This window comes from Scyliorhinus torazame, chromosome 12, assembly GCF_047496885.1.
Source record: "Scyliorhinus torazame isolate Kashiwa2021f chromosome 12, sScyTor2.1, whole genome shotgun sequence".
NCBI classification, from domain to species: domain Eukaryota; kingdom Metazoa; phylum Chordata; class Chondrichthyes; order Carcharhiniformes; family Scyliorhinidae; genus Scyliorhinus; species Scyliorhinus torazame.
Genome location: NC_092718.1, coordinates 214,165,613 through 214,189,381, shown reverse-complemented (window position 1 = coordinate 214,189,381; position 23,769 = coordinate 214,165,613). Strand labels below are relative to the sequence as shown.

The 23,769-nt window shown below is 54.7% G+C and overlaps 1 protein-coding gene across 4 annotated transcripts in view; it reads right to left on the bottom strand.

Moving 5' to 3' along the window:
- Positions 1–23,769, bottom strand: part of ypel2a (yippee-like 2a) — a 76,232-nt gene that overhangs the window by 18,085 nt on the left and 34,378 nt on the right. For all 4 annotated transcript variants that reach the window (XM_072469909.1, XM_072469905.1, XM_072469906.1 and 1 more), the window contains exon 2: positions 8,344–8,387. In XM_072469909.1, coding sequence (XP_072326010.1) covers positions 8,344–8,387 — 44 coding nt within the window. The remainder of the gene's footprint in view (positions 1–8,343; positions 8,388–23,769) is intronic.

Below are 23,769 nucleotides of genomic sequence, written 5' to 3'. Positions count from 1 at the left end.
GCGCAGGGTAACACAGCGCAGGGTAACACAGCGCAGGGTAACACAGCGCAGGGTAACACGGCGCAGGATAACGCGGCGCAGGGTAACACGGCGCAGGGTAACACGGCGCAGGGTAACACGGCGCAGGGTAACGCGGCGCAGGGTAACACGGCGCAGGGTAACACAGCGCAGGGTAACACGGCGCAGGGTAACACGGCGCAGGGTAACACAGCGCAGGGTAACACGGCGCAGGGTAACACGGCGCAGGGTAACACGGCGCAGGGTAACACGGCGCAGGGTAACACGGCGCAGGGTAACACAGCGCAGGGTAACGCGGCGCAGGGTAACACGGCGCAGGGTAACACGGCGCAGGGTAACACGGCGCAGGGTAACGCGGCGCAGGGTAACACGGCGCAGGGTAACACAGCGCAGGGTAACACAGCGCAGGGTAACACAGCGCAGGGTAACACGGCGCAGGGTAACACAGCGCAGGGTAACACAGCGCAGGGTAACACAGCGCAGGGTAACACGGCGCAGGGTAACACAGCGCAGGGTAACACGGCGCAGGGTAACACGGCGCAGGGTAACACGGCGCAGGGTAACACAGCGCAGGGTAACACAGCGCAGGGTAACACAGCGCAGGGTAACACAGCGCAGGGTAACACAGCGCAGGGTAACACGGCGCAGGGTAACACGGCGCAGGGTAACACAGCGCAGGGTAACACAGCGCAGGGTAACACGGCGCAGGGTAACACAGCGCAGGGTAACACAGCGCAGGGTAACACAGCGCAGGGTAACACGGCGCAGGGTAACACGGCGCAGGGTAACGCGGCGCAGGGTAACACGGCGCAGGGTAACACAGCGCAGGGTAACACGGCGCAGGGTAACACGGCGCAGGGTAACACAGCGCAGGGTAACACGGCGCAGGGTAACACGGCGCAGGGTAACACGGCGCAGGGTAACACAGCGCAGGGTAACACAGCGCAGGGTAACACAGCGCAGGGTAACACAGCGCAGGGTAACACGGCGCAGGGTAACACGGCGCAGGGTAACACGGCGCAGGGTAACACGGCGCAGGGTAACACGGCGCAGGGTAACACGGCGCAGGGTAACACAGCGCAGGGTAACACGGCGCAGGGTAACACGGCGCAGGGTAACACGGCGCAGGGTAACACGGCGCAGGGTAACACAGCGCAGGGTAACACGGCGCAGGGTAACACAGCGCAGGGTAACACAGCGCAGGGTAACACGGCGCAGGGTAACACGGCGCAGGGTAACACGGCGCAGGGTAACACGGCGCAGGGCAACGCGGCGCAGGGTAACACGGCGCAGGGTAACACGGCGCAGGGTAACACGGCGCAGGGTAACACGGCGCAGGGTAACACGGCGCAGGGTAACACGGCGCAGGGTAACACAGCGCAGGGTAACACAGCGCAGGGTAACACAGCGCAGGGTAACACAGCGCAGGGTAACACAGCGCAGGGTAACACAGCGCAGGGTAACACAGCGCAGGGTAACACGGCGCAGGGTAACACAGCGCAGGGTAACACAGCGCAGGGTAACACAGCGCAGGGTAACACGGCGCAGGGTAACACAGCGCAGGGTAACACAGCGCAGGGTAACACGGCGCAGGGTAACACAGCGCAGGGTAACACAGCGCAGGGTAACACAGCGCAGGGTAACACAGCGCAGGGTAACACAGCGCAGGGTAACACGGCGCAGGGTAACACGGCGCAGGGTAACACGGCGCAGGGTAACACGGCGCAGGGTAACACAGCGCAGGGTAACAGCGCAGGGTAACACGGCGCAGGGTAACACGGCGCAGGGTAACACGGCGCAGGGTAACACGGCGCAGGGTAACACGGCGCAGGGTAACACAGCGCAGGGTAACACAGCGCAGGGTAACACGGCGCAGGGCAACGCGGCGCAGGGTAACACGGCGCAGGGTAACACAGCGCAGGGTAACACAGCGCAGGGTAACACGGCGCAGGGTAACACAGCGCAGGGTAACACAGCGCAGGGTAACACGGCGCAGGGTAACACGGCGCAGGGTAACACGGCGCAGGGTAACGCGGCGCAGGGTAACACGGCGCAGGGTAACACAGCGCAGGGTAACACGGCGCAGGGTAACACGGCGCAGGGTAACACGGCGCAGGGTAACACGGCGCAGGGTAACACGGCGCAGGGTAACACGGCGCAGGGTAACACGGCGCAGGGTAACACGGCGCAGGGCAACGCGGCGCAGGGTAACGCGGCGCAGGGCAACGCGGCGCAGGGTAACACGGCGCAGGGTAACACGGCGCAGGGTAACACGGCGCAGGGTAACACAGCGCAGGGTAACACAGCGCAGGGTAACACAGCGCAGGGTAACACAGCGCAGGGTAACACAGCGCAGGGTAACACAGCGCAGGGTAACACGGCGCAGGGTAACACAGCGCAGGGTAACACAGCGCAGGGTAACACAGCGCAGGGTAACACAGCGCAGGGTAACACAGCGCAGGGTAACACAGCGCAGGGTAACACGGCGCAGGGTAACACAGCGCAGGGTAACACAGCGCAGGGTAACACAGCGCAGGGTAACACAGCGCAGGGTAACACGGCGCAGGGTAACACGGCGCAGGGTAACACGGCGCAGGGTAACACGGCGCAGGGTAACACGGCGCAGGGTAACACGGCGCAGGGTAACACGGCGCAGGGTAACACAGCGCAGGGTAACACGGCGCAGGGTAACACGGCGCAGGGTAACACGGCGCAGGGTAACACGGCGCAGGGTAACACGGCGCAGGGTAACACAGCGCAGGGTAACACGGCGCAGGGTAACACAGCGCAGGGTAACACGGCGCAGGGTAACACGGCGCAGGGTAACACGGCGCAGGGTAACACGGCGCAGGGTAACGCGGCGCAGGGCAACGCGGCGCAGGGTAACACGGCGCAGGGTAACACGGCGCAGGGTAACACGGCGCAGGGTAACACGGCGCAGGGTAACACGGCGCAGGGTAACACGGCGCAGGGTAACACAGCGCAGGGTAACACAGCGCAGGGTAACACAGCGCAGGGTAACACAGCGCAGGGTAACACAGCGCAGGGTAACACAGCGCAGGGTAACACAGCGCAGGGTAACACGGCGCAGGGTAACACAGCGCAGGGTAACACAGCGCAGGGTAACACAGCGCAGGGTAACACGGCGCAGGGTAACACAGCGCAGGGTAACACAGCGCAGGGTAACACGGCGCAGGGTAACACAGCGCAGGGTAACACAGCGCAGGGTAACACAGCGCAGGGTAACACAGCGCAGGGTAACACAGCGCAGGGTAACACGGCGCAGGGTAACACGGCGCAGGGTAACACGGCGCAGGGTAACACGGCGCAGGGTAACACAGCGCAGGGTAACAGCGCAGGGTAACACGGCGCAGGGTAACACGGCGCAGGGTAACACGGCGCAGGGTAACACAGCGCAGGGTAACAGCGCAGGGTAACACGGCGCAGGGTAACACGGCGCAGGGTAACACAGCGCAGGGTAACACAGCGCAGGGTAACACAGCGCAGGGTAACACAGCGCAGGGTAACACAGCGCAGGGTAACACAGCGCAGGGTAACACGGCGCAGGGTAACACGGCGCAGGGTAACACAGCGCAGGGTAACGCGGCGCAGGGTAACACGGCGCAGGGTAACGCGGCGCAGGGTAACACGGCGCAGGGTAACACGGCGCAGGGTAACACGGCGCAGGGTAACACAGCGCAGGGTAACACGGCGCAGGGTAACACGGCGCAGGGTAACACAGCGCAGGGTAACACAGCGCAGGGTAACACGGCGCAGGGTAACACAGCGCAGGGTAACACAGCGCAGGGTAACACGGCGCAGGGTAACACGGCGCAGGGTAACACAGCGCAGGGTAACACAGCGCAGGGTAACACGGCGCAGGGTAACACAGCGCAGGGTAACACGGCGCAGGGTAACACAGCGCAGGGTAACACAGCGCAGGGCAACGCGGCGCAGGGTAACACGGCGCAGGGTAACACAGCGCAGGGTAACACAGCGCAGGGTAACACAGCGCAGGGTAACACAGCGCAGGGTAACACAGCGCAGGGTAACACAGCGCAGGGTAACACGGCGCAGGGCAACGCGGCGCAGGGTAACACGGCGCAGGGTAACACAGCGCAGGGTAACACAGCGCAGGGTAACACGGCGCAGGGTAACACAGCGCAGGGTAACACAGCGCAGGGTAACACGGCGCAGGGTAACACAGCGCAGGGTAACACAGCGCAGGGTAACACAGCGCAGGGTAACACAGCGCAGGGTAACACGGCGCAGGGTAACACGGCGCAGGGTAACACAGCGCAGGGTAACGCGGCGCAGGGTAACACGGCGCAGGGTAACACGGCGCAGGGTAACACAGCGCAGGGTAACACGGCGCAGGGTAACACGGCGCAGGGTAACACGGCGCAGGGTAACACGGCGCAGGGTAACACAGCGCAGGGTAACACGGCGCAGGGCAACGCGGCGCAGGGTAACACGGCGCAGGGTAACGCGGCGCAGGGTAACACGGCGCAGGGTAACACAGCGCAGGGTAACACGGCGCAGGGTAACACGGCGCAGGGTAACACGGCGCAGGGTAACACGGCGCAGGGTAACACGGCGCAGGGTAACACGGCGCAGGGTAACACGGCGCAGGGTAATACGGCGCAGGGTAACACGGCGCAGGGCAACGCGGCGCAGGGTAACACGGCGCAGGGTAACACGGCGCAGGGTAACACGGCGCAGGGTAACACGGCGCAGGGTAACACAGCGCAGGGTAACACAGCGCAGGGTAACACAGCGCAGGGTAACACAGCGCAGGGTAACACAGCGCAGGGTAACACAGCGCAGGGTAACACGGCGCAGGGTAACACAGCGCAGGGTAACACAGCGCAGGGTAACACAGCGCAGGGTAACACGGCGCAGGGTAACACAGCGCAGGGCAACGCGGCGCAGGGTAACACAGCGCAGGGTAACGCGGCGCAGGGTAACACAGCGCAGGGTAACACAGCGCAGGGTAACACAGCGCAGGGTAACACGGCGCAGGGTAACACGGCGCAGGGTAACACAGCGCAGGGTAACACAGCGCAGGGTAACACAGCGCAGGGTAACACGGCGCAGGGTAACACAGCGCAGGGTAACACAGCGCAGGGTAACACAGCGCAGGGTAACACAGCGCAGGGTAACACAGCGCAGGGTAACACAGCGCAGGGTAACACGGCGCAGGGTAACACGGCGCAGGGTAACACGGCGCAGGGTAACACGGCGCAGGGTAACACAGCGCAGGGTAACAGCGCAGGGTAACACGGCGCAGGGTAACACGGCGCAGGGTAACACGGCGCAGGGTAACACGGCGCAGGGTAACACGGCGCAGGGTAACACGGCGCAGGGTAACACGGCGCAGGGTAACACGGCGCAGGGTAACACGGCGCAGGGTAACACAGCGCAGGGTAACGCGGCGCAGGGTAACACAGCGCAGGGTAACACGGCGCAGGGTAACACGGCGCAGGGTAACACAGCGCAGGGTAACACAGCGCAGGGTAACACGGCGCAGGGTAACACGGCGCAGGGTAACACGGCGCAGGGCAACGCGGCGCAGGGCAACACAGCGCAGGGTAACACAGCGCAGGGTAACACAGCGCAGGGTAACACAGCGCAGGGTAACACAGCGCAGGGTAACACAGCGCAGGGTAACACGGCGCAGGGTAACACGGCGCAGGGTAACACAGCGCAGGGTAACGCAGCGCAGGGTAACACGGCGCAGGGTAACGCGGCGCAGGGTAACACGGCGCAGGGTAACACGGCGCAGGGTAACACGGCGCAGGGTAACACAGCGCAGGGTAACACAGCGCAGGGTAACACGGCGCAGGGTAACACGGCGCAGGGTAACACAGCGCAGGGTAACACAGCGCAGGGTAACACGGCGCAGGGTAACACAGCGCAGGGTAACACAGCGCAGGGTAACACGGCGCAGGGTAACACGGCGCAGGGTAACACAGCGCAGGGTAACACAGCGCAGGGTAACACGGCGCAGGGTAACACAGCGCAGGGTAACACGGCGCAGGGTAACACAGCGCAGGGTAACACAGCGCAGGGCAACGCGGCGCAGGGTAACACAGCGCAGGGCAACGCGGCGCAGGGTAACACGGCGCAGGGTAACACAGCGCAGGGTAACACAGCGCAGGGTAACACAGCGCAGGGTAACACAGCGCAGGGTAACACAGCGCAGGGTAACACGGCGCAGGGCAACGCGGCGCAGGGTAACACGGCGCAGGGTAACACAGCGCAGGGTAACACAGCGCAGGGTAACACGGCGCAGGGTAACACAGCGCAGGGTAACACAGCGCAGGGTAACACGGCGCAGGGTAACACAGCGCAGGGTAACACAGCGCAGGGTAACACAGCGCAGGGTAACACAGCGCAGGGTAACACAGCGCAGGGTAACACAGCGCAGGGCAACACAGCGCAGGGTAACGCGGCGCAGGGTAACACGGCGCAGGGTAACACAGCGCAGGGTAACGCGGCGCAGGGTAACACAGCGCAGGGTAACGCGGCGCAGGGTAACACGGCGCAGGGTAACACGGCGCAGGGTAACACAGCGCAGGGTAACACGGCGCAGGGTAACACGGCGCAGGGTAACACGGCGCAGGGTAACACGGCGCAGGGTAACACAGCGCAGGGTAACACGGCGCAGGGCAACGCGGCGCAGGGTAACACAGCGCAGGGTAACACAGCGCAGGGTAACACGGCGCAGGGTAACACAGCGCAGGGTAACACGGCGCAGGGTAACACGGCGCAGGGTAACACAGCGCAGGGTAACACGGCGCAGGGTAACACGGCGCAGGGTAACACAGCGCAGGGTAACACGGCGCAGGGTAACACAGCGCAGGGTAACACGGCGCAGGGCAACACGGCGCAGGGTAACACAGCGCAGGGTAACACAGCGCAGGGTAACACGGCGCAGGGTAACACGGCGCAGGGTAACACGGCGCAGGGTAACACAGCGCAGGGTAACACAGCGCAGGGTAACACGGCGCAGGGTAACACGGCGCAGGGTAACACGGCGCAGGGTAACACAGCGCAGGGTAACACAGCGCAGGGTAACACGGCGCAGGGTAACACAGCGCAGGGTAACACAGCGCAGGGTAACACGGCGCAGGGTAACACGGCGCAGGGTAACACGGCGCAGGGTAACACAGCGCAGGGTAACACAGCGCAGGGTAACACGGCGCAGGGTAAAACAGCGCAGGGTAACACGGCGCAGGGTAACACGGCGCAGGGTAACACGGCGCAGGGTAACACAGCGCAGGGTAACACAGCGCAGGGTAACACGGCGCAGGGTAACACGGCGCAGGGTAACACAGCGCAGGGTAACACGGCGCAGGGTAACACGGCGCAGGGTAACACAGCGCAGGGTAACACAGCGCAGGGTAACACGGCGCAGGGTAACACGGCGCAGGGTAACACGGCGCAGGGTAACGCGGCGCAGGGTAACACGGCGCAGGGTAACACGGCGCAGGGTAACACGGCGCAGGGTAACACAGCGCAGGGTAACACAGCGCAGGGTAACACAGCGCAGGGTAACACAGCGCAGGGTAACACAGCGCAGGGTAACACGGCGCAGGGTAACACAGCGCAGGGTAACACAGCGCAGGGTAACACAGCGCAGGGTAACACAGCGCAGGGTAACACGGCGCAGGGTAACACGGCGCAGGGTAACACAGCGCAGGGTAACACGGCGCAGGGTAACACGGCGCAGGGTAACACGGCGCAGGGTAACACAGCGCAGGGTAACACGGCGCAGGGTAACACGGCGCAGGGTAACACGGCGCAGGGTAACACGGCGCAGGGTAACACGGCGCAGGGTAACACGGCGCAGGGTAACACGGCGCAGGGTAACACGGCGCAGGGTAACACGGCGCAGGGTAACACGGCGCAGGGTAACACGGCGCAGGGTAACACGGCGCAGGGTAACACGGCGCAGGGTAACACAGCGCAGGGTAACATGAGGTCAAACTGGTGACAGAACCAACTTCAGCTTCATGCGGGACATGCATTTCTCTAGCGCCTTTTATGACTTTTGGAGCCATTGAACATAGAACATAGAAAATACAGCACAGATCAGGCCCTTCGGCCTGAAGTACTTTTGAAGTGTAAACACTGCATGTACGAAGGGGTTAACAGGCAACATAATCAGGAGGGGAAAAAACCGTGCCGATATTTCACAGACAGGTTAGCGAAGTGGGGCAGGGAGAATGGAGGGTGGGGAACAGTCGGTTTTTTTTTAAGTGGATGGGCTGGGGAGGAACAAAGGGGCGATCTGATCTGGCTTTATCCTCCGATACTCACACAGAGTTGAACAGGTAAGCTCTACCTTGGCTCCCTTGAAAAGACTGAAAAGGAAACGAGAAAATAAATCAATGCCAAACCTTACACAAACACAAAAAGATCCTGAGCAAAACCATTAGAGAAAGAATTTTCATTTCTCCAGCATCTTTGACAATGCCGGGGCCTCCCAAAGCACTTTATGACCAACAAAACCACTTTTAAATCGTAGCCACTGGTTTAATGTAGTCACTGGCGGAAGCCACTTCACGAGTGCTAAAATACCACAAACAATATGGCCATTTGTTTTTGTGACACAATATTGCCTAGGGTGCGCAGCAGAATGCCCATCGACATAGCACGGTGCGATCTTATACACCTAACTTCCACCTCAGCTAAACAACAGTGCAGCACCCTCTCAGTACAGCTCCTGGGAGTGGGACACGATCCCGGGGACCCGCTGCCTCAGGAGGAAAGAGTGTGATTCTCCGAGACACAGCTTCCTGAAAGGCGACGTGTGCAGAATGTTACGGTGCGGCTTGGCTCTGCGCACTCCCAGTTAACTGAGCTCACGCCTCGCTGGGATCCACAAACGGCACGCGGCTCATTGCCCTCCCCTCCCCGGGAGGGAGGGAGCTTCTGATCGCGGAAGCATCCCCGCACACGCTCTCCCACCAGGCAGCTGCACTTATTTGTCAAGGTTGTCGAAACGTGCAATATTGACAGGTAGGGAAAGCTTGGCGGGCCGCTCGCTGAGCGCCATGGTGGTCAGCGCTGCTGCCTCACCAGGGACCCGGGTTCAATTCCGGCCTCGGGTGACTGTCTGTGTGGACTTGTTAGGTGCAGGTTAGGTGGACTGGCCATGATAAATTGCCCCTAGTGTCCAGGGATGTTTACGTTAGGTAGGGTTACAGGGATAGCACCGGGGAGCGGGCTGGTTTAGCACAGGGCTAAATCGCTGGCTTTGAAAGCAGACCAAGGCAGGCCAGCAGCACGGTTCAATTCCCGTACCAGCCTCCCCGAACAGGCGCCGGAATGTGGCGACTAGGGGCTTTTCACAGTAACTTAATTTGAAGCCTATTTGTGACAATAAGCGATTTTCATTTCATTTGATTTCTAAGTTGGGTGCTCTGTCACAGGGTCGGTGCAGACTCGATGGATATAATGGCCTTCTTCTGCAATGTGGGTGTTCTATACACCCATCGAGTCTCGAGTTTCAGACTGGACAGTGGGGCTGGGGCTATTTAACACAGCGGCGTGCTTAGGGACAGGGACTAAACTGGATTCATTCCATACTGGAGCTGCAGCTTTGAAACATTTCTCGCAATCATGCACTTTGATAATATCCATTTCTGATCAACTGCACCAATGCAACACACCATTTATATATACACCTTCTTACATTAAACTGATTAATCTAAAGTTGATAGCTTTTACAGCTCGCATGCTTAATGATTAAACAATTGTTACCAACTCGTTACTGTCTAGAATGTGTAGCCTGAAAGGAGAGGAGGTAGCAGATCCAACAGTAGCTTTCAGAAGGGAACTGGATAAATGCTTGATGGAGAAGAGTTGCAGAGTTATGGGGAAGGGGCAGAGAGGCCAATTGGGTAGCTCTCATAATGGGCCAAATGGCCTTCTCTGCTGTATGACTCTGTGACACTGTAAACCAGACTGGGAGTGGGTGCAAACACTGCAATTCAAACACAACTTCACTGGCTGGAAGGTGCTTTGGGATGTGATGGGAACTCTTCCCATCTTTGGGATGTGATGGGAACAGGGGCTGGTTTAGCACGGGGCTAAATCGCTGGCTTTTAAAGCAGACCAAGGCAGGCCAGCAGCACGGTTCAATTCCCGTACCAGCCTCCCCGAACAGGCGCCGGAATGTGGCGACTAGGGGCTTTTCACAGTAACTTCATTTGAAGCTTACTTATGACAATAAGTGATTTTCATTTCATTTCCTGGAAGACATGCGGACCGTTCCCAAGAACAGGAAGTGCAGTCAAGCACGGCATAAATGAACTGTAAGAGGGGCAGCGCGGTGGCGCAGTGGTTAGCACTGCTGCCTCACGGTGCCGAGGTCCCAGGTTTGATTCCGACTCTGGGTCACTGTCCGTGTGGAGTTTGCACATTCTCCCCGTGTTTGTTTGGGCTTCTTCCCCCCCCCAAAACCCAAAAGATGTGCAGGGTAGGTGAATTGACGACACTAACATTTCCCCTCAATTGGAAAAAATGGGCACTCTAAATTTTTTTTAAAAAATGAACTGTAAGGATCAGGCCAAGGCCTGATTGGAATCCAGTTCACCACCTTAAACATCCATTCAGTCCATCTGAACACACGGTGGCAGCAGTATGTACAGTGCAAACAACTCACCAAGGTTCCTTCGACAGCATCTTCTAAATCAGCCACCACTACCACTTAGAAGGACATGGGAAGCGGATGTCATGATATCCACATCAGCATATCATGGTGCAATCACACACACACTGATGGACAGGTAGTTGGACCAACCAGCACACACATAACATCGCAGCCAATCACCAGTGAGAGCACACGCACTATAAAACAGGGAGCACCACAGTTCCCGCTTATTCCAGCAGGAGATAGCTCAGCACAGAGCTCACAGCACGCCACTCAGACATACACCATGTGCTGAGTGCCTCACCAAGATAGTGATAGGGCTGGGTCCACAGGTTAACTGGTGAAGCACGTACCCAAGCCAGTAGTTAGTTGTTACCGTTGTTAAGACAATAAAACAGAGTTGTATCATCTACAGCCGTGTTGGATCATTTGTGCATCGGAACACCCAACACGACAGCGGACATTTGGGAACATCATCACCTCCAAGTTCCCCTTCAAGTCACTCACCACCCTGACTTGAAAATGTATCAGCCGTTCCTTCACTGTTGCTGGGTCAAATTCCTGGAACTTCCTTCCTAACAGCACTGTGGGTGTACCCACAACAGGGACTGCAGCGGTTCAAGAGGCAACTCACCATCACCACTTTCTCAAGGGAGAATTAGGGCAACAAACACTGGCCCAACCACTGACGCCCCACATCCCCATGAATTAATAAAAGAAACGTTCACGCCTGTCGCAACATATAGCACCTTTAACAGAGTGAAACATCCCTGGAGCTTCACAGGTAATTATCGGACAAAGCCGGACACTGAGGCCGGGAGTCCCTCCCCTCGGGTTTCCTGGTGGTGGAGATGGTTTGTCATTGGCCGACAGCTATTGGGGGGGACAATCTACTGGCGGGAAGGGTGAGAAATCCCCGCCCCCCCCTGTCACAGAGGGACATATAAGGTGACCAAAAGCCTGGTCACAGAGACAGGTTTTGCACAAGGAAGGAGATGCGCAAAGAGTTTTGAAGGGATATGGGCCAAGGTAACTGAAGGCACGATCCCCAATAGTGGAGCAACTACCAGCCTCCCTGAACAGGCGCCGGAATGTGGCGACTAGGGGCTTTTCACAGTAACTTCATTTGAAGCCTACTTGTGGCAATAAGCGATTTTATTTATTTTTTATTAACTAAAATTGAGGATGCTCAAGAAGCCAGAATTAGAAGAGCACAGATATCTAATAATAATCGTTATTAGTGTCACAAGTAGGCTTACATTAACACTGCAATGACGTTACTGTGAAACGACCCTAATCGCCACATTCCGCCGTCCGTTCAGGTACACAGAGGGTTGAATTCAGAATGTCCCAATTCACCTAACACCTAACAGCACGCCTTTGGACTGTGGGAGGAAACCGGAGCACCCGGAGGAAACCCACGCAGACACGGGGGGAACGTGCAGACTCCGCACAGACAGTGACCCGAGCCCCACACTCCCCATCTCACAGCACCAGTTGCTGTCTGACCTCCACTCTCAGTCACAGCGGGAAACTTGGTGAAGAAAGAGGGATTTGTATCCTTAAAAAGAAAAACAAACATTGCAAGCTTTTTTCCCCCCCCAAGAATTCTGACACGATTCATTCACGAGACTTTTCTTTTTAAAGGAAAAACAAGCTCCCTTCTCCGTGCTGAGCCCGGCCACGCTCCAGTTACAGCAGGGGCCGAGGGCCCGTTCAACCTAACAGCATCTCCCACCATTCTGCTTGTTATTTCAGTGAATGACACAGACACCGATGGTATTTTTGTGAAATGCTTGAACAGCATCTCTCACAGAAGGAGCTGTTTAAAGTAGGCGGGGGGTGAAAAATATTGGATAACTTCACTCCACGTGGCACTCTCTGCCACAAGGGCTACTGTAGGCAAGGAGCACAGATTCAGCGAATGGGAAGCTGGACAAACACATGAAGGAGTAGAAGGATATTCTGATTGGGGTGAAGGGGTGGGCGGACGGACGCTAAGGTACAGCACAGACCAGATGGGCCGAATGGCATGTGTCTCTGTTGTACATTCAAGAACTAGGGTGGCGCAGTGGTTAGCACTGCAGCCTCATGGCGCCGAGGACGCGGGTTCGATCCGGGCCCCGGGTCACTGTCCATGTGGAGTTTGAACATTCTCCATGGGTCTCACCCCCACAACCCAAAAAGATGTGCAGGGTAGGTGGACTGGCCACGCTAAATTGCCCCTTAATTGGACCAAAAAGAATTGGATACTCTAAATTTATATTTTAGAAGATGCACTGCTGCCTGACAGCATCAGGGACCAGGTTCAATTGGGTGATTGTCTGCACGTTTCTCCCCGTGTGTGCGTGGGTTTCCTCCGGGTGCTCCGGTTTCCTCCCACAGTCCAAAGACGTGCACGTTAGGTGGATTGGCCGTGCTAAATTGCCCTTAGTGTCCAAAAAGGTTAGGTGGGGTTATTGGGTTACGGGGATAGGGTGGAAGGGGGGATTAAGTGGGTCGGTGCAGACTCGATGGGCCGAATGGCCTCCTTCTGCACTGTATGTTCTATATTCTATTTGAATACCCGAGGGGAGTGAGCAGAGGCGGTGAATTTGGAATGTCTATCGCCAGTGGGTTCCAACGGCTGAAATATCCCACGCACTTCAACTTGGCGACCCATGCCAAAGATCCACACCCTTAGGGCACAACAGCGGTGTAATATCACTGGACGAATACTAAAGGGGCCCAGGCTAATGCTCGGGGGACACAGGTTTGAATCCCACCAAAGTAAGTGATTGAATTTAAATTCAGTTAATTAATAAGGAAAAAAAAATCTGCAATTGAAAGTTGGTAACTAAAGAACGGCCACTGATCGTCAGGGGCAGCACGGTGGCGCAGTGGTTAGCACTGCTGCCTCACGGCGCCGAGGTCCCAGGTTCGAATCCCGGCCCCGGGTCACTGTCCGTGCAGAGTTTGCCCATTCTCCCCGTGTCTGCGAGGGTTTCACCCCCACAACCCAAAGATGTGCAGAGTAGGTGGATTGGTCGCGCTAAATTGCCCCTTAATTGGAAAAAAAATAATTGGGAACTCTAAATTTATTTAAAAAAAACGTCCACTGTCCTAAAGAATTTGGAAGGAAATCTGCTGTCCTTAGCTGGTCTGGCCTACATATAATTCCTAGACTCAGAGCTTCTGTAAATGCCTTCTGAAATGGAATAGCATGCCAGTCAATTGCAGAAATTAGGGATGGCCACATCCCAAGGAAGAATATTTGTTTTAAAAGCTTCCTGTCCCAAGGGACTCTCATACCAAGCGGTTAGGGAACAGACTGTTGTTTTCTCTGCAGCTATCACTTAGCAACGGTTTTCTAGCATCCCTGATTTTCTTCACCGCACCACTGACGGCCGTGCCTTCAGCTGCCTGGACCCTAAACTCTGGGGTATTCCCTCCATAAAACCTCTCTGCCTTCCCCTTTCAAACCACTCCTTCAACCGCTTTGATTCACGTTACCTGTCCCTAATGTGGTTGATGCACCTCGAGGTGTTATATCAGCTTAAGTGTGCGATGTGAACACAAGTTGTTGTTGTGGATGTAACTGCTAGCTCCTAGGGCTGGGCTTTTAAGTTACTAATAGAATTTACACTGCTGCAGAAGGCCATTCGGCCCGCTGCGGCTGCACCGGCCCCTGGAAAGAGCACCCTACTTTTTTTAAAATAAGTTTAGAGTACCCAATTATTTTTTTTTCCAATTAAGGGGCAATTTAGTGTGGCCAATCCACCTACCCTGCACATCTTTGGGCTGTGGGGGCGAAACCCACGCAGACATAGAATTAACATAGAATTTACAGTGCAGAAGGAGGCCATTCAGCCCATCGAGACTGCACCGGCTCTTGGAAAGAGCACCCTACCCAAGGTCAACACCTCCACCCTATCCCCATAACCCAGTAACCCCACCCAACACTAAGGGCAATTTTGGACACTAAGGGCAATTTTGGACACTAAGGGCAATTTATCATGGCCAATCCACCTAACCTGCACATCTTTGGACTGTGGGAGGAAACCGGAGCACCCGGAGGAAACCCACGCACACACGGGGAGGATGTGCAAACTCCGCATAGACAGTGACCCAAGCCGGAATCGAACCTGGGACCCTGGAGCTGTGAAGCAATTGTGCTATCCACAATACTACCGTGTTGCCCTTTGGGAGACCCCTGGGAGAACGTGCAAACTCCACACGGACAGTGACCCAGGGCCAGGATTCGAACCCGGGTCCTCAGCGCCGTAGTCCCAGTGCTAACCACTGCGCCATCGTGCCGCCCAGAGCACCCTACTTAAGCCCACACCTCCACCCTATCCCCGCAACCCCACCCTAACCTTATTGGTCACTAAGGGCAAATTTAGCCTGGCCAGCCCACCTTCTGCAACTTGTTAGCAGATTTAAATAATACTTCAACATACGTCATTTAGAAAAGGGGATTTGTGACCGGAACGCGGAGCTGTGCAGTGGGGTGGATCGTCCCTGCCTCTGCAGTGGCATTGGGAGAATGTTGGTTGCTTTTGCAGCACTATTAAAAACTATTGTGTTCAGTGCCAACTTCTCTCTCTGCCAGTGGCAGTGGAAGACTGCAGTGCAGGAGCAGAGACAGCACACAGCAGCTCTCTCTCTCTCTCTCTCTCTCCCCCCCCCCCCCCACAGGCTCCAGCTGTCAGCTGTGAGCACATGGTGTACGCTCTGCCCACCGTAACCTTACCCGAATCTCCCTGAGCAGGGCACACCCTTTTCCCACACACCCTCCCCACTCTCCACACACGCTGCGGTTGACAAAGCCAATGAAGAAATCCCCTCGCTGAACATTAAGAAGTTGTCGAGAGAGAGAGAGAGAGAGATGAGAGCCAGAATAAACCCGGTGTCCCCTCAAGACGATTCCACCATTCAATAAGATCGCGGTTTGACCGTCCGACGATCTGCCCGTCTCGGTCTGACCTGACATCTTTGGGTTGAGGGGCTGAGACCCACGCAGACATGGGGAGAATGTGCAAACTCCACACGGGCAGTGACCCAGGGCCGGGATCGAACCTGGGACCTCGGCGCCGTGAGGCAGCAGTGCTAACCACTGCGCCACCGTGCTGCCCAAATTCAAATATTCACAACCTCCCGAGTGAAGAGATGTCTCCTCATTGAAACTGCAACATCGTGCAGCATGACTGCATCACAGCAGGAGGAGGCCCATCGAGCCGATGCTGCCTCTCTGCAGAAGCAACTCAGCGGGTCCTGTCCGGGTGTCCGTGTGGTCACCGTGACCAGGCCCAGGAGCAGAGCCACTGGGAGGTTCTCGGACCTCCCTGCTTCCCACGCAGCAGGTATTCAAAGATGTTTCTGGAATGACAGACGGGGAGGGCACCAGGGTGGCACGGTGAGTTAGCACTGCGGCATCACGGCGCTGAGGCCCCATGGTTCAATCCCGGCCCTGGGTCACTGTCCGTGTGGAGTTTGCACATTCTCCCCGTGTCTGCGTGGGTTTCGGCCCCCACAACCCAAAAGATGTGCAGGGCAGGTGGATTGGCCACGCTAAATTGCACCTTAATTGGAAAAAATGAATTGGGTACTCTAAATTTATTTTTTAAAAGAATCACAGAACAGAAGGAGGCCTTTTGGCCCATCGCGCCCATGCTTGGCTCACTGCAACAGCAACCCAACGAATCCCACTTCCCCACCATTTTCCCCGTAACCTCTACGACCTCCGCTACAATCTTGGGCAGTGCATGCCAAATCCTAATCACTCGCTGGGAACAGTCTCTCCGTCCCCTCTGTCAAGATCCCTCACTATTTTGAACACCTCCATCAAATCCTGCCTCAAACATCCCTTCTCCGGGGAAAACAGCCCCCGCTTCTCTGTCCTATCCGCATAACCCAAATCCCTCGGCCCTGGAACCATTCTCAGAAGCCTTTTTCTCTCCCTCTCTATAATAAAACCATTAGAATTCCTACAGTGCAGAAGGGGACCCTTCAGTCCATCAAGTCAGCGCCCGCCCTCTGAAAGAGCTCTCTACCTAGGCCCAATCCCCCACCCTATCCCCGTAAACCCCACCTAACCTACGCTTCCCTGGACACTAGGGGGCAGCCAGAATTGGACACAATACTCCAGTTGATGCCGAACTAGTGTTTTTTTGTTTTTTAAAATAAATTTAGAGTACCCAATTCATTTTTCCCAATTAAGGGGCAATTTAGCGTGGCCAATTCACCTACCCTGCACATTTTTGGGTTGTGGGGGCGAAACCCACGCAGACACGGGGAGAATGTGCAAACCCCACATGGACAGTGACCCAGAGCCGGGATAGAACCTGGGACCTCGGCGCCGTGAGGCAGCAGGGCTAACCCATTGCGCCACCGTGCTGCCCCCCGAACTAGTGTTTTATTAAGTTTCATCATAACTTCCTTGCTTTGGTACTCTGTGCTTCTATTGATAAAGTCTATGATCCTGTACACCTTTGTAACCACATTCTCAATCAGCCTTGCCTTCTTCAATGACTTGTAAACATATCGCCCTGGTCTCTTTGTCCCTACACCCCCTCTAGAATTTAATCCTTTATTTCATATCCAAAACCCTGGAACTTCCTCTCTAACAGCACTGCAGGTGTACGTACATCACAGAGACCTGAATGTTGGCCAGGTCAGTGATTCCTATTTCCCTTGATTTAGTTTTTTTTTAATTGCCACTCCTAATTCTTCCTTCCAAAATGTATTACTTCTCATTTCTGGGCAATAAATTGATCCTGCCATGTGCCCGCCCATTCCAGCTGCCTGTGTCCATTCAAGATCATTACTGTCCCCCTCACAATACCTCCAAGTTTTGTGTCATCTGCAAGCTTTGAAATTCTATACAGTGCACCCAAGTCAAGGTCATTATAGAATCATAGAATTTACAGTGCAGTACTCAAGCCCCACCTTCACCCTATCCCCGTAACCCCACCTCGCCTTTCGACACTGAGGGGCAATTTACCATGGCCAATCCACCTAACCTGCACATCTTTGGACTGTGGGAGGAAACCGGAGCACCCGGAGGAAACCCACACAGACACGGAGGAGAACGTGCAGACTCCGCACAGACAGTGACCCGAGCCGGGAATCGAACCAGGGACCCTGGAGCTGTGAAGCAATTGTGCTAACCACTGTGCTACTGTGCCGCCCCTTAATACAGATTAATATAGATCTGAGTATCGATTCCTGGGCAACCCCATTTCCTCCAGTCCGATAAACAACCTCCTTCTGTGTTATTTATTTATTTTAATTTAGAGTGCCCAATTCATTTTTTCCAATTAAGGGGCAGTTTAGCGTGTTCAATCCACCCAACCTGCACATCTTTGGGTTGTGGGGGTGAAGCGCACGCAAGCACGGGGAGAATGTGAAAACTCCACACGGCCACAGCTCCTTCTGTGTGATAACCATTCTATCACGGTAGCATTGTGGATAGCACAATTGCTTCACAGCTCCAGGGTCCCAGGTTCGATTCCGGCTTGGGTCACTGTCTGTGCGGAGTCTGCACAACCTCCCCGTGTGTGCGTGGGTTTCCTCCGGGCGCTCCGGTTTCCTCCCACAGTCCAAAGATGTACAGGTTAGGTGGATTGGCCATGATAAATTGCCCTTAGTGTCCAAAATTGCCCTTAGTGTTGGGTGGGGTTACTGGGTTATGGGGATAGGGTGAAGGTGTTGACCTTGGGTAGGGTGCTCTTTCCAAGAGCCGGTGCAGACTCGATGGGCCGAATGGCCTCCTTCTGCACTGTAAATTCTAAGATTCTATTAAGGTCACACTTCCAACTCCACCTCAGCCGACGGTTCTGCCCAGGCATTCTTCCTCCGGCAGTTCCAACCCTGGCTACCGTGGGTAGCCCTCTCTCCTCCGAGTCAACAAGCTGTGGGTTCAGGCCGCACTCCACAGACGTTGACCACCAAATCCAGGACATTTGAAGGTAAGTACCGAGGGAGTGCTGCACACTTGGAGGTGCCGCCTTTAGGGTGATGCATCAAAGTGGGTTGTCCTCTGCCTTTGCAGGTGGACACCAGCGACATGCGGCCAATGTGTCAAAGAGGGAAGTGGGGGTGGGGGGGGGGGGGGGGGAGTTCTCGCTGGCAGCCTGGTCAAGGTTTAACTCAGCCAACTTCACCAATATATATCACCTGGTCGTTAACGCATTGCAACTTGCGAGATCTTGCTGTGCAATGGCTGCCTCATTTCCTACATGACAACCGTGACGGCACTTCAGAAAACAGTTCACTGGCTGCAAAGCACTTTGAGAGGTTTGCGAAAGATGCTGCAGAATGCTAGCATCCCTACAGCGCCGGAGGAGGCCATTCGGCCCGTCGAGTCTGCACCGGCCCTTCAAATGAGCTCTCCACCCATGTCCACCCCCCCCCCCCCCCCCCCCCCGCCCTATCCCTGCAATCCCATATCCTAAGCTGCACATCCCTGGACATTAAGGGGCAATTCAACGCGGCCAACCTGCCTCATTTTCGGACTGTGGGAGGAAACCCGCGCAGAACGACCGGGAGAGCGTCCAGACTCCGCACGAACAGTGAGCTGAAGCTGGAACTGGACCCGGGTCCCCGGCGCTGTGAGGCAGCAGTGATAACCACTGCGCCACCGTGCCGTCCCGGTGTGGCCATGCCAGTTTTCTAGTTCTTTGTATTAACCCCAGAGGTGATCAACCCAGTCACCACCCTGCTTACAACAGTAACTAGAGGCTTTGATTTTGAAATCTCTCTTCTGTAGCTCACTATGGTGAGCTCCTCAGAACCGCAATAAATCCCATAAATATTACCTTGGTGACTCTTCCCAAACAGAAGATTAAGGGGTGATCCGACAGAGGTGTATAAGATGATCAAACGATTTGGCACGGATAGACCAGAACTAACAGGATTAATCTTAATTCGAGCTATAGTCCAGAGAAGGATAGGCTCGTGGGGCTGAATGGACTCAGACTCTGACTCACACAGTGGGGGGCCGAGGGTGGGCCGTCTTCAACTTTGGGGAAAGCTTCCTGAACGACCTCCCTGACAAACTGTGTGGAGAGTAAATCAGTCATTCACTAAACAACATGTTCTAAATGCAGTACGGCTCTTTGCAACGAGCTACAGAAGAGATGGGTACAGGAATTCCTGGAAGGGGTGGGGTGCTTAATGCCATACTCGTTAAGTAGTTGAGGACATTAATTGAGCAGCAGAAGCTCTGGGATTTTTGAGCAGTGTGCTGGAATCTGACGAGCTCCCCTTGCTGGTGGTCTGTGTAAAGAATAGCTGGTCAATTGCTGCCCACCTCCCAGAGGCATTTCAACAATGCAGGTTTGTCAGGCCTGGTGGCTGGTGGTTGGGGCTGGTTTAGCACAGGGCTAAATCGCTGGCTTTGAAGGCAGCCCAGCAGCACGGTTAAATTCCCGTACCAGCCTCCCCGAACAGGCGGTGGAATGTGGTGACTAGGGGCTTTTCACAGTAACTTAATTGAAGCCTACTCGTGACAATAAGCGATTTTCATTTTCATTTCATTTCATCACAGGCCCTAGAAACTGGGGACCATCGATGGGAGGACAGAAAACGACAGCTCTGCGAGGTCCCCAAGCTACGCCCAACGCTCTCTGGGCAACGCTGCAGTGATCTGTCACAAACACAGACCAGAGTTTGCTGAGTTACTGATGGGACTGACGGACGTGCCGTACACACAGGCCTCACATAAAGAAGGGGCTTGCAACGATACAGCACCTCTCGACGTCACAAAAAATACTTTTACAACCAATGAAGCTTTTCATCATCTTTATTGTCACAAGTAGGCTTACATTGACACTGCAATGAAGTTACTGTGAAAAGCCCCTAGTCGCCACACTCCGGCGCCTGTTCGGGTACACAGAGGGAGAACTCAGAATGTCCAAATTACCTAACAGCGCGTCTTTCGGGAACTTGTTTGAGGAAACCGGAGCATCCGGAGGAAATCCACGCAGACACGGGGAGAACGTACAGACTCCACACAGATAGTGACCCAAGCCGGGAATCGAACCTGGGACCTTGGCGCTGTGAAGTAACAGTACTAACCACTGTGCTATAGTCACTGCTGTAACGTAGGAGGCTCCTCAGCCCATTTGCGCACCGCAAGATTCCGCAAACAGCAATGAGATAATGTCCAGATCATCTGCTTCAGAGAAAACGGCTCAGGGATAAATATCGGCCGGAACAAAAAGAAAAACTCCACGGCTCTTCGTTGAATAAGGCCGTGACACCTTTTAGATCTGCCTGAGAATGCAAAGGAGGCCTTGCCTCATGGGTATGATGGTAGCTCCATCAGTGCAGTGCGTCCCTCTATCAGTGACCCCCCCCCTCAGCACTCCACTGGAGCGCCAACCTGGGCTGATGAGTTTGGGTATCTGAAGTGGGACTTGAATCCAAATCTCTTTTGACAAAAGGGGACTTACCCAGAGGGAGGACGGACATGGAGGTCCAAGTGGTTTTGATACAGCACTTTATAGCTGTGTTACCTCCTCCGCCTCCAGGTATCAGTCCTAAGAGGGCGCTGGCCACCATGGGCCTCCAATGATAATATCTGCCCATTCCAGGTATTGGTCTGGTCAACCTTCTTTGACACATTTACATCCTTCCTTAAATAAGGTGACCAATACTGTGCACAGCACTCCAGATGTGGTGTCACCAATGCTCTGAAGCATAACCTCCCTACTTTTGTATTTAATTCCCCTCGCAATGAATGATAAACTTTCTATTAGCTTTGCGAATTACTTGCTGTATTTGCATACTTTTTAAATATAAATTTAGGGTAGCCCGGTGGCGCAGTGGGTTAGCCCTGCTGCCTCACGGTGCCGAGGTCCCAAGTTCGATCCCGGCTCTGGGTCACTGTCCGTGTGGTTTGCACATTCTCCCCGTGTTTGTGTAGGTTTCGCCTCCACAACCCAAAGATGTGCAGGGTAGGTGGATTGGCCACGCTAAATTGCCCCTTAATTGGGGAAAAAAAATGAATTATGTACTCTAACTTTATATATATATATATATATATATAAAACATTTTTTTTTTTTTTTTTTAAGAGTACCCAATTATTTTTTCCCAATTAAGGGGTAATTTAGCATGGCCAATCCACCTACCCTACACATCTTTGGGTTGTGGGGGCGATATCCACGTAGACACGGGGAGAAAATGCCAACTCCACAAAGTCACCAAAGGGTGGAATTGAACTCAGGTCCCTGGCGCTGTGAGGCAGCAGTGCTAGCCACTATGCCACCCCACTCGTTACACCTTGCCAACCTGAAGACCCATTTATGCCTGGCACTCTCTCCTTCTATCAGCCTGCCAATCTTCAATCCATGCCAATACGTTACCCTCTCCAACATGAGTTCTTTTTTTCCGTAATACCCTTTGATGTGGCACTTTATCAAATGCCTTCTGGAAATCTAAGTACAGTACATCCACCAGTTCCCCTTCATCCACAGCACATGTTACTTAGAACATAGAACACTACAGCGCAGTACAGGCCCTTCGGCCCTCAATGTTGCGCCGACCTGTGAAACCACTCTGAAGCCCATCTACACTATTCCCTTATCGTCCATAATAGAACAGTGGCTGTTAAAATACAACCCTCCAAAAACTGATTGGGCAAAGGTCACCGCTTGTATTCAGAAGGGGACAGAGGAAATATCAGAATATGAAGAAAGGTTTAGAGCAATACGGAAGGAGCATTCAGGAATGAAAATGCCGAAGTGGCAGGAGACTTGGGATACAAGTACTTTTGGACCGTTGAAGGCTGCCTTTGTTGCTGGGTTGAAAACAGAGTTGTCTAATGCATTAACATTGGTGTTTCCTGAGTTCCGAGAATCAACGACATACGCGGTATGAATAGATCAAATTGTATCCAAATTGACCAGGATATGGGAGCTAAGATTTGTGCTCTCCATACTGGATTAAAGTCTTTTGTTTTACCATTTCAGTCAACAAGTAATGCCCTATCTAATTCAAATGTTCATCAAAGAACTCCAATAAGTAAGTTAAACATGATTTCCCTTTCACAAAGACATGTTGACTCTGCCAGATTCCATCGAACTTATCCAAGTGACTGTAACTTCTTCAATAGTAACTTTGAACATTTTCCCGATGACGGATGTTACGGTAACTGTCTGTAGTTTCCTGCTTCCTGTCTCTCTCCCTTTGAAATAATGGAGTCACATTTGCTATCTTCCATTCTAATGTGATCTTCCCCAAATCTGGTGAAATCTGAATTCAATAAAAATCTGGAATCAAAAAAGACTAATGATGACCATGAAACCATTGTAGATTGTCTTAAATGCTTGGTCTGACCTACATGGCCGTACCAGCCTCCCCGAACAGGCGCCGGAATGTGGCGACTAGGGCCTTATCAGGGTCTGTTTAGCACAGGGCTAATTCACTGTCTTTGAAAGCAGACCAAGGCAGGCCAGCAGCACGGTTTGATTACCGTAACAGCCTCCCCAAATAGGCGCCGGAATGTGGCAACTAGGGGCTTTTCACAGTAACTTCATTTGAAGCCTACTTGTGACAATAAGCAATTTTCATTTCATTTCACATGTGACCCACATTGCTGTGGGTCTAGATACATTTATTAATATTTTGATATAAATTTAGAGTACCCAGTTCTGTTTTTTCCAATTAAGGGGCAGTTTAGCGTGGCCAATCCACCTACCCTGCACATCTTTGGGTTGTGGGGGTGAGACCCACGCAGACACGGGGAGAATGTGCAAACTCCACACGGACAGTGACCTGGGACCGGGATCGAACCCGGGTCCTTGGCGCAGTGAAGCAGCAGTGCTAACCACTGCGCTACCGTGCCGCCCTATGTGGTTGACACTTACCTGCCCCCTCAAGGGCAATTAGGGATCGGCACAGCCTGGAACGCACACGTCCCATCAACGTATAAAGAAAAACGCAGACTTTGCTCTTCTGATTAATCTTTTAGTCATCCTTTGCTGTTCCTTATATTCAACCAATCTTCTGATCTTCCTCCTCTGCTCAATTATATGATGTGAGGGCAAGAGGATCAGGATTTTGACAAAGCAATAGAGAAGGGACACATCGGAGGGGGGGGGGG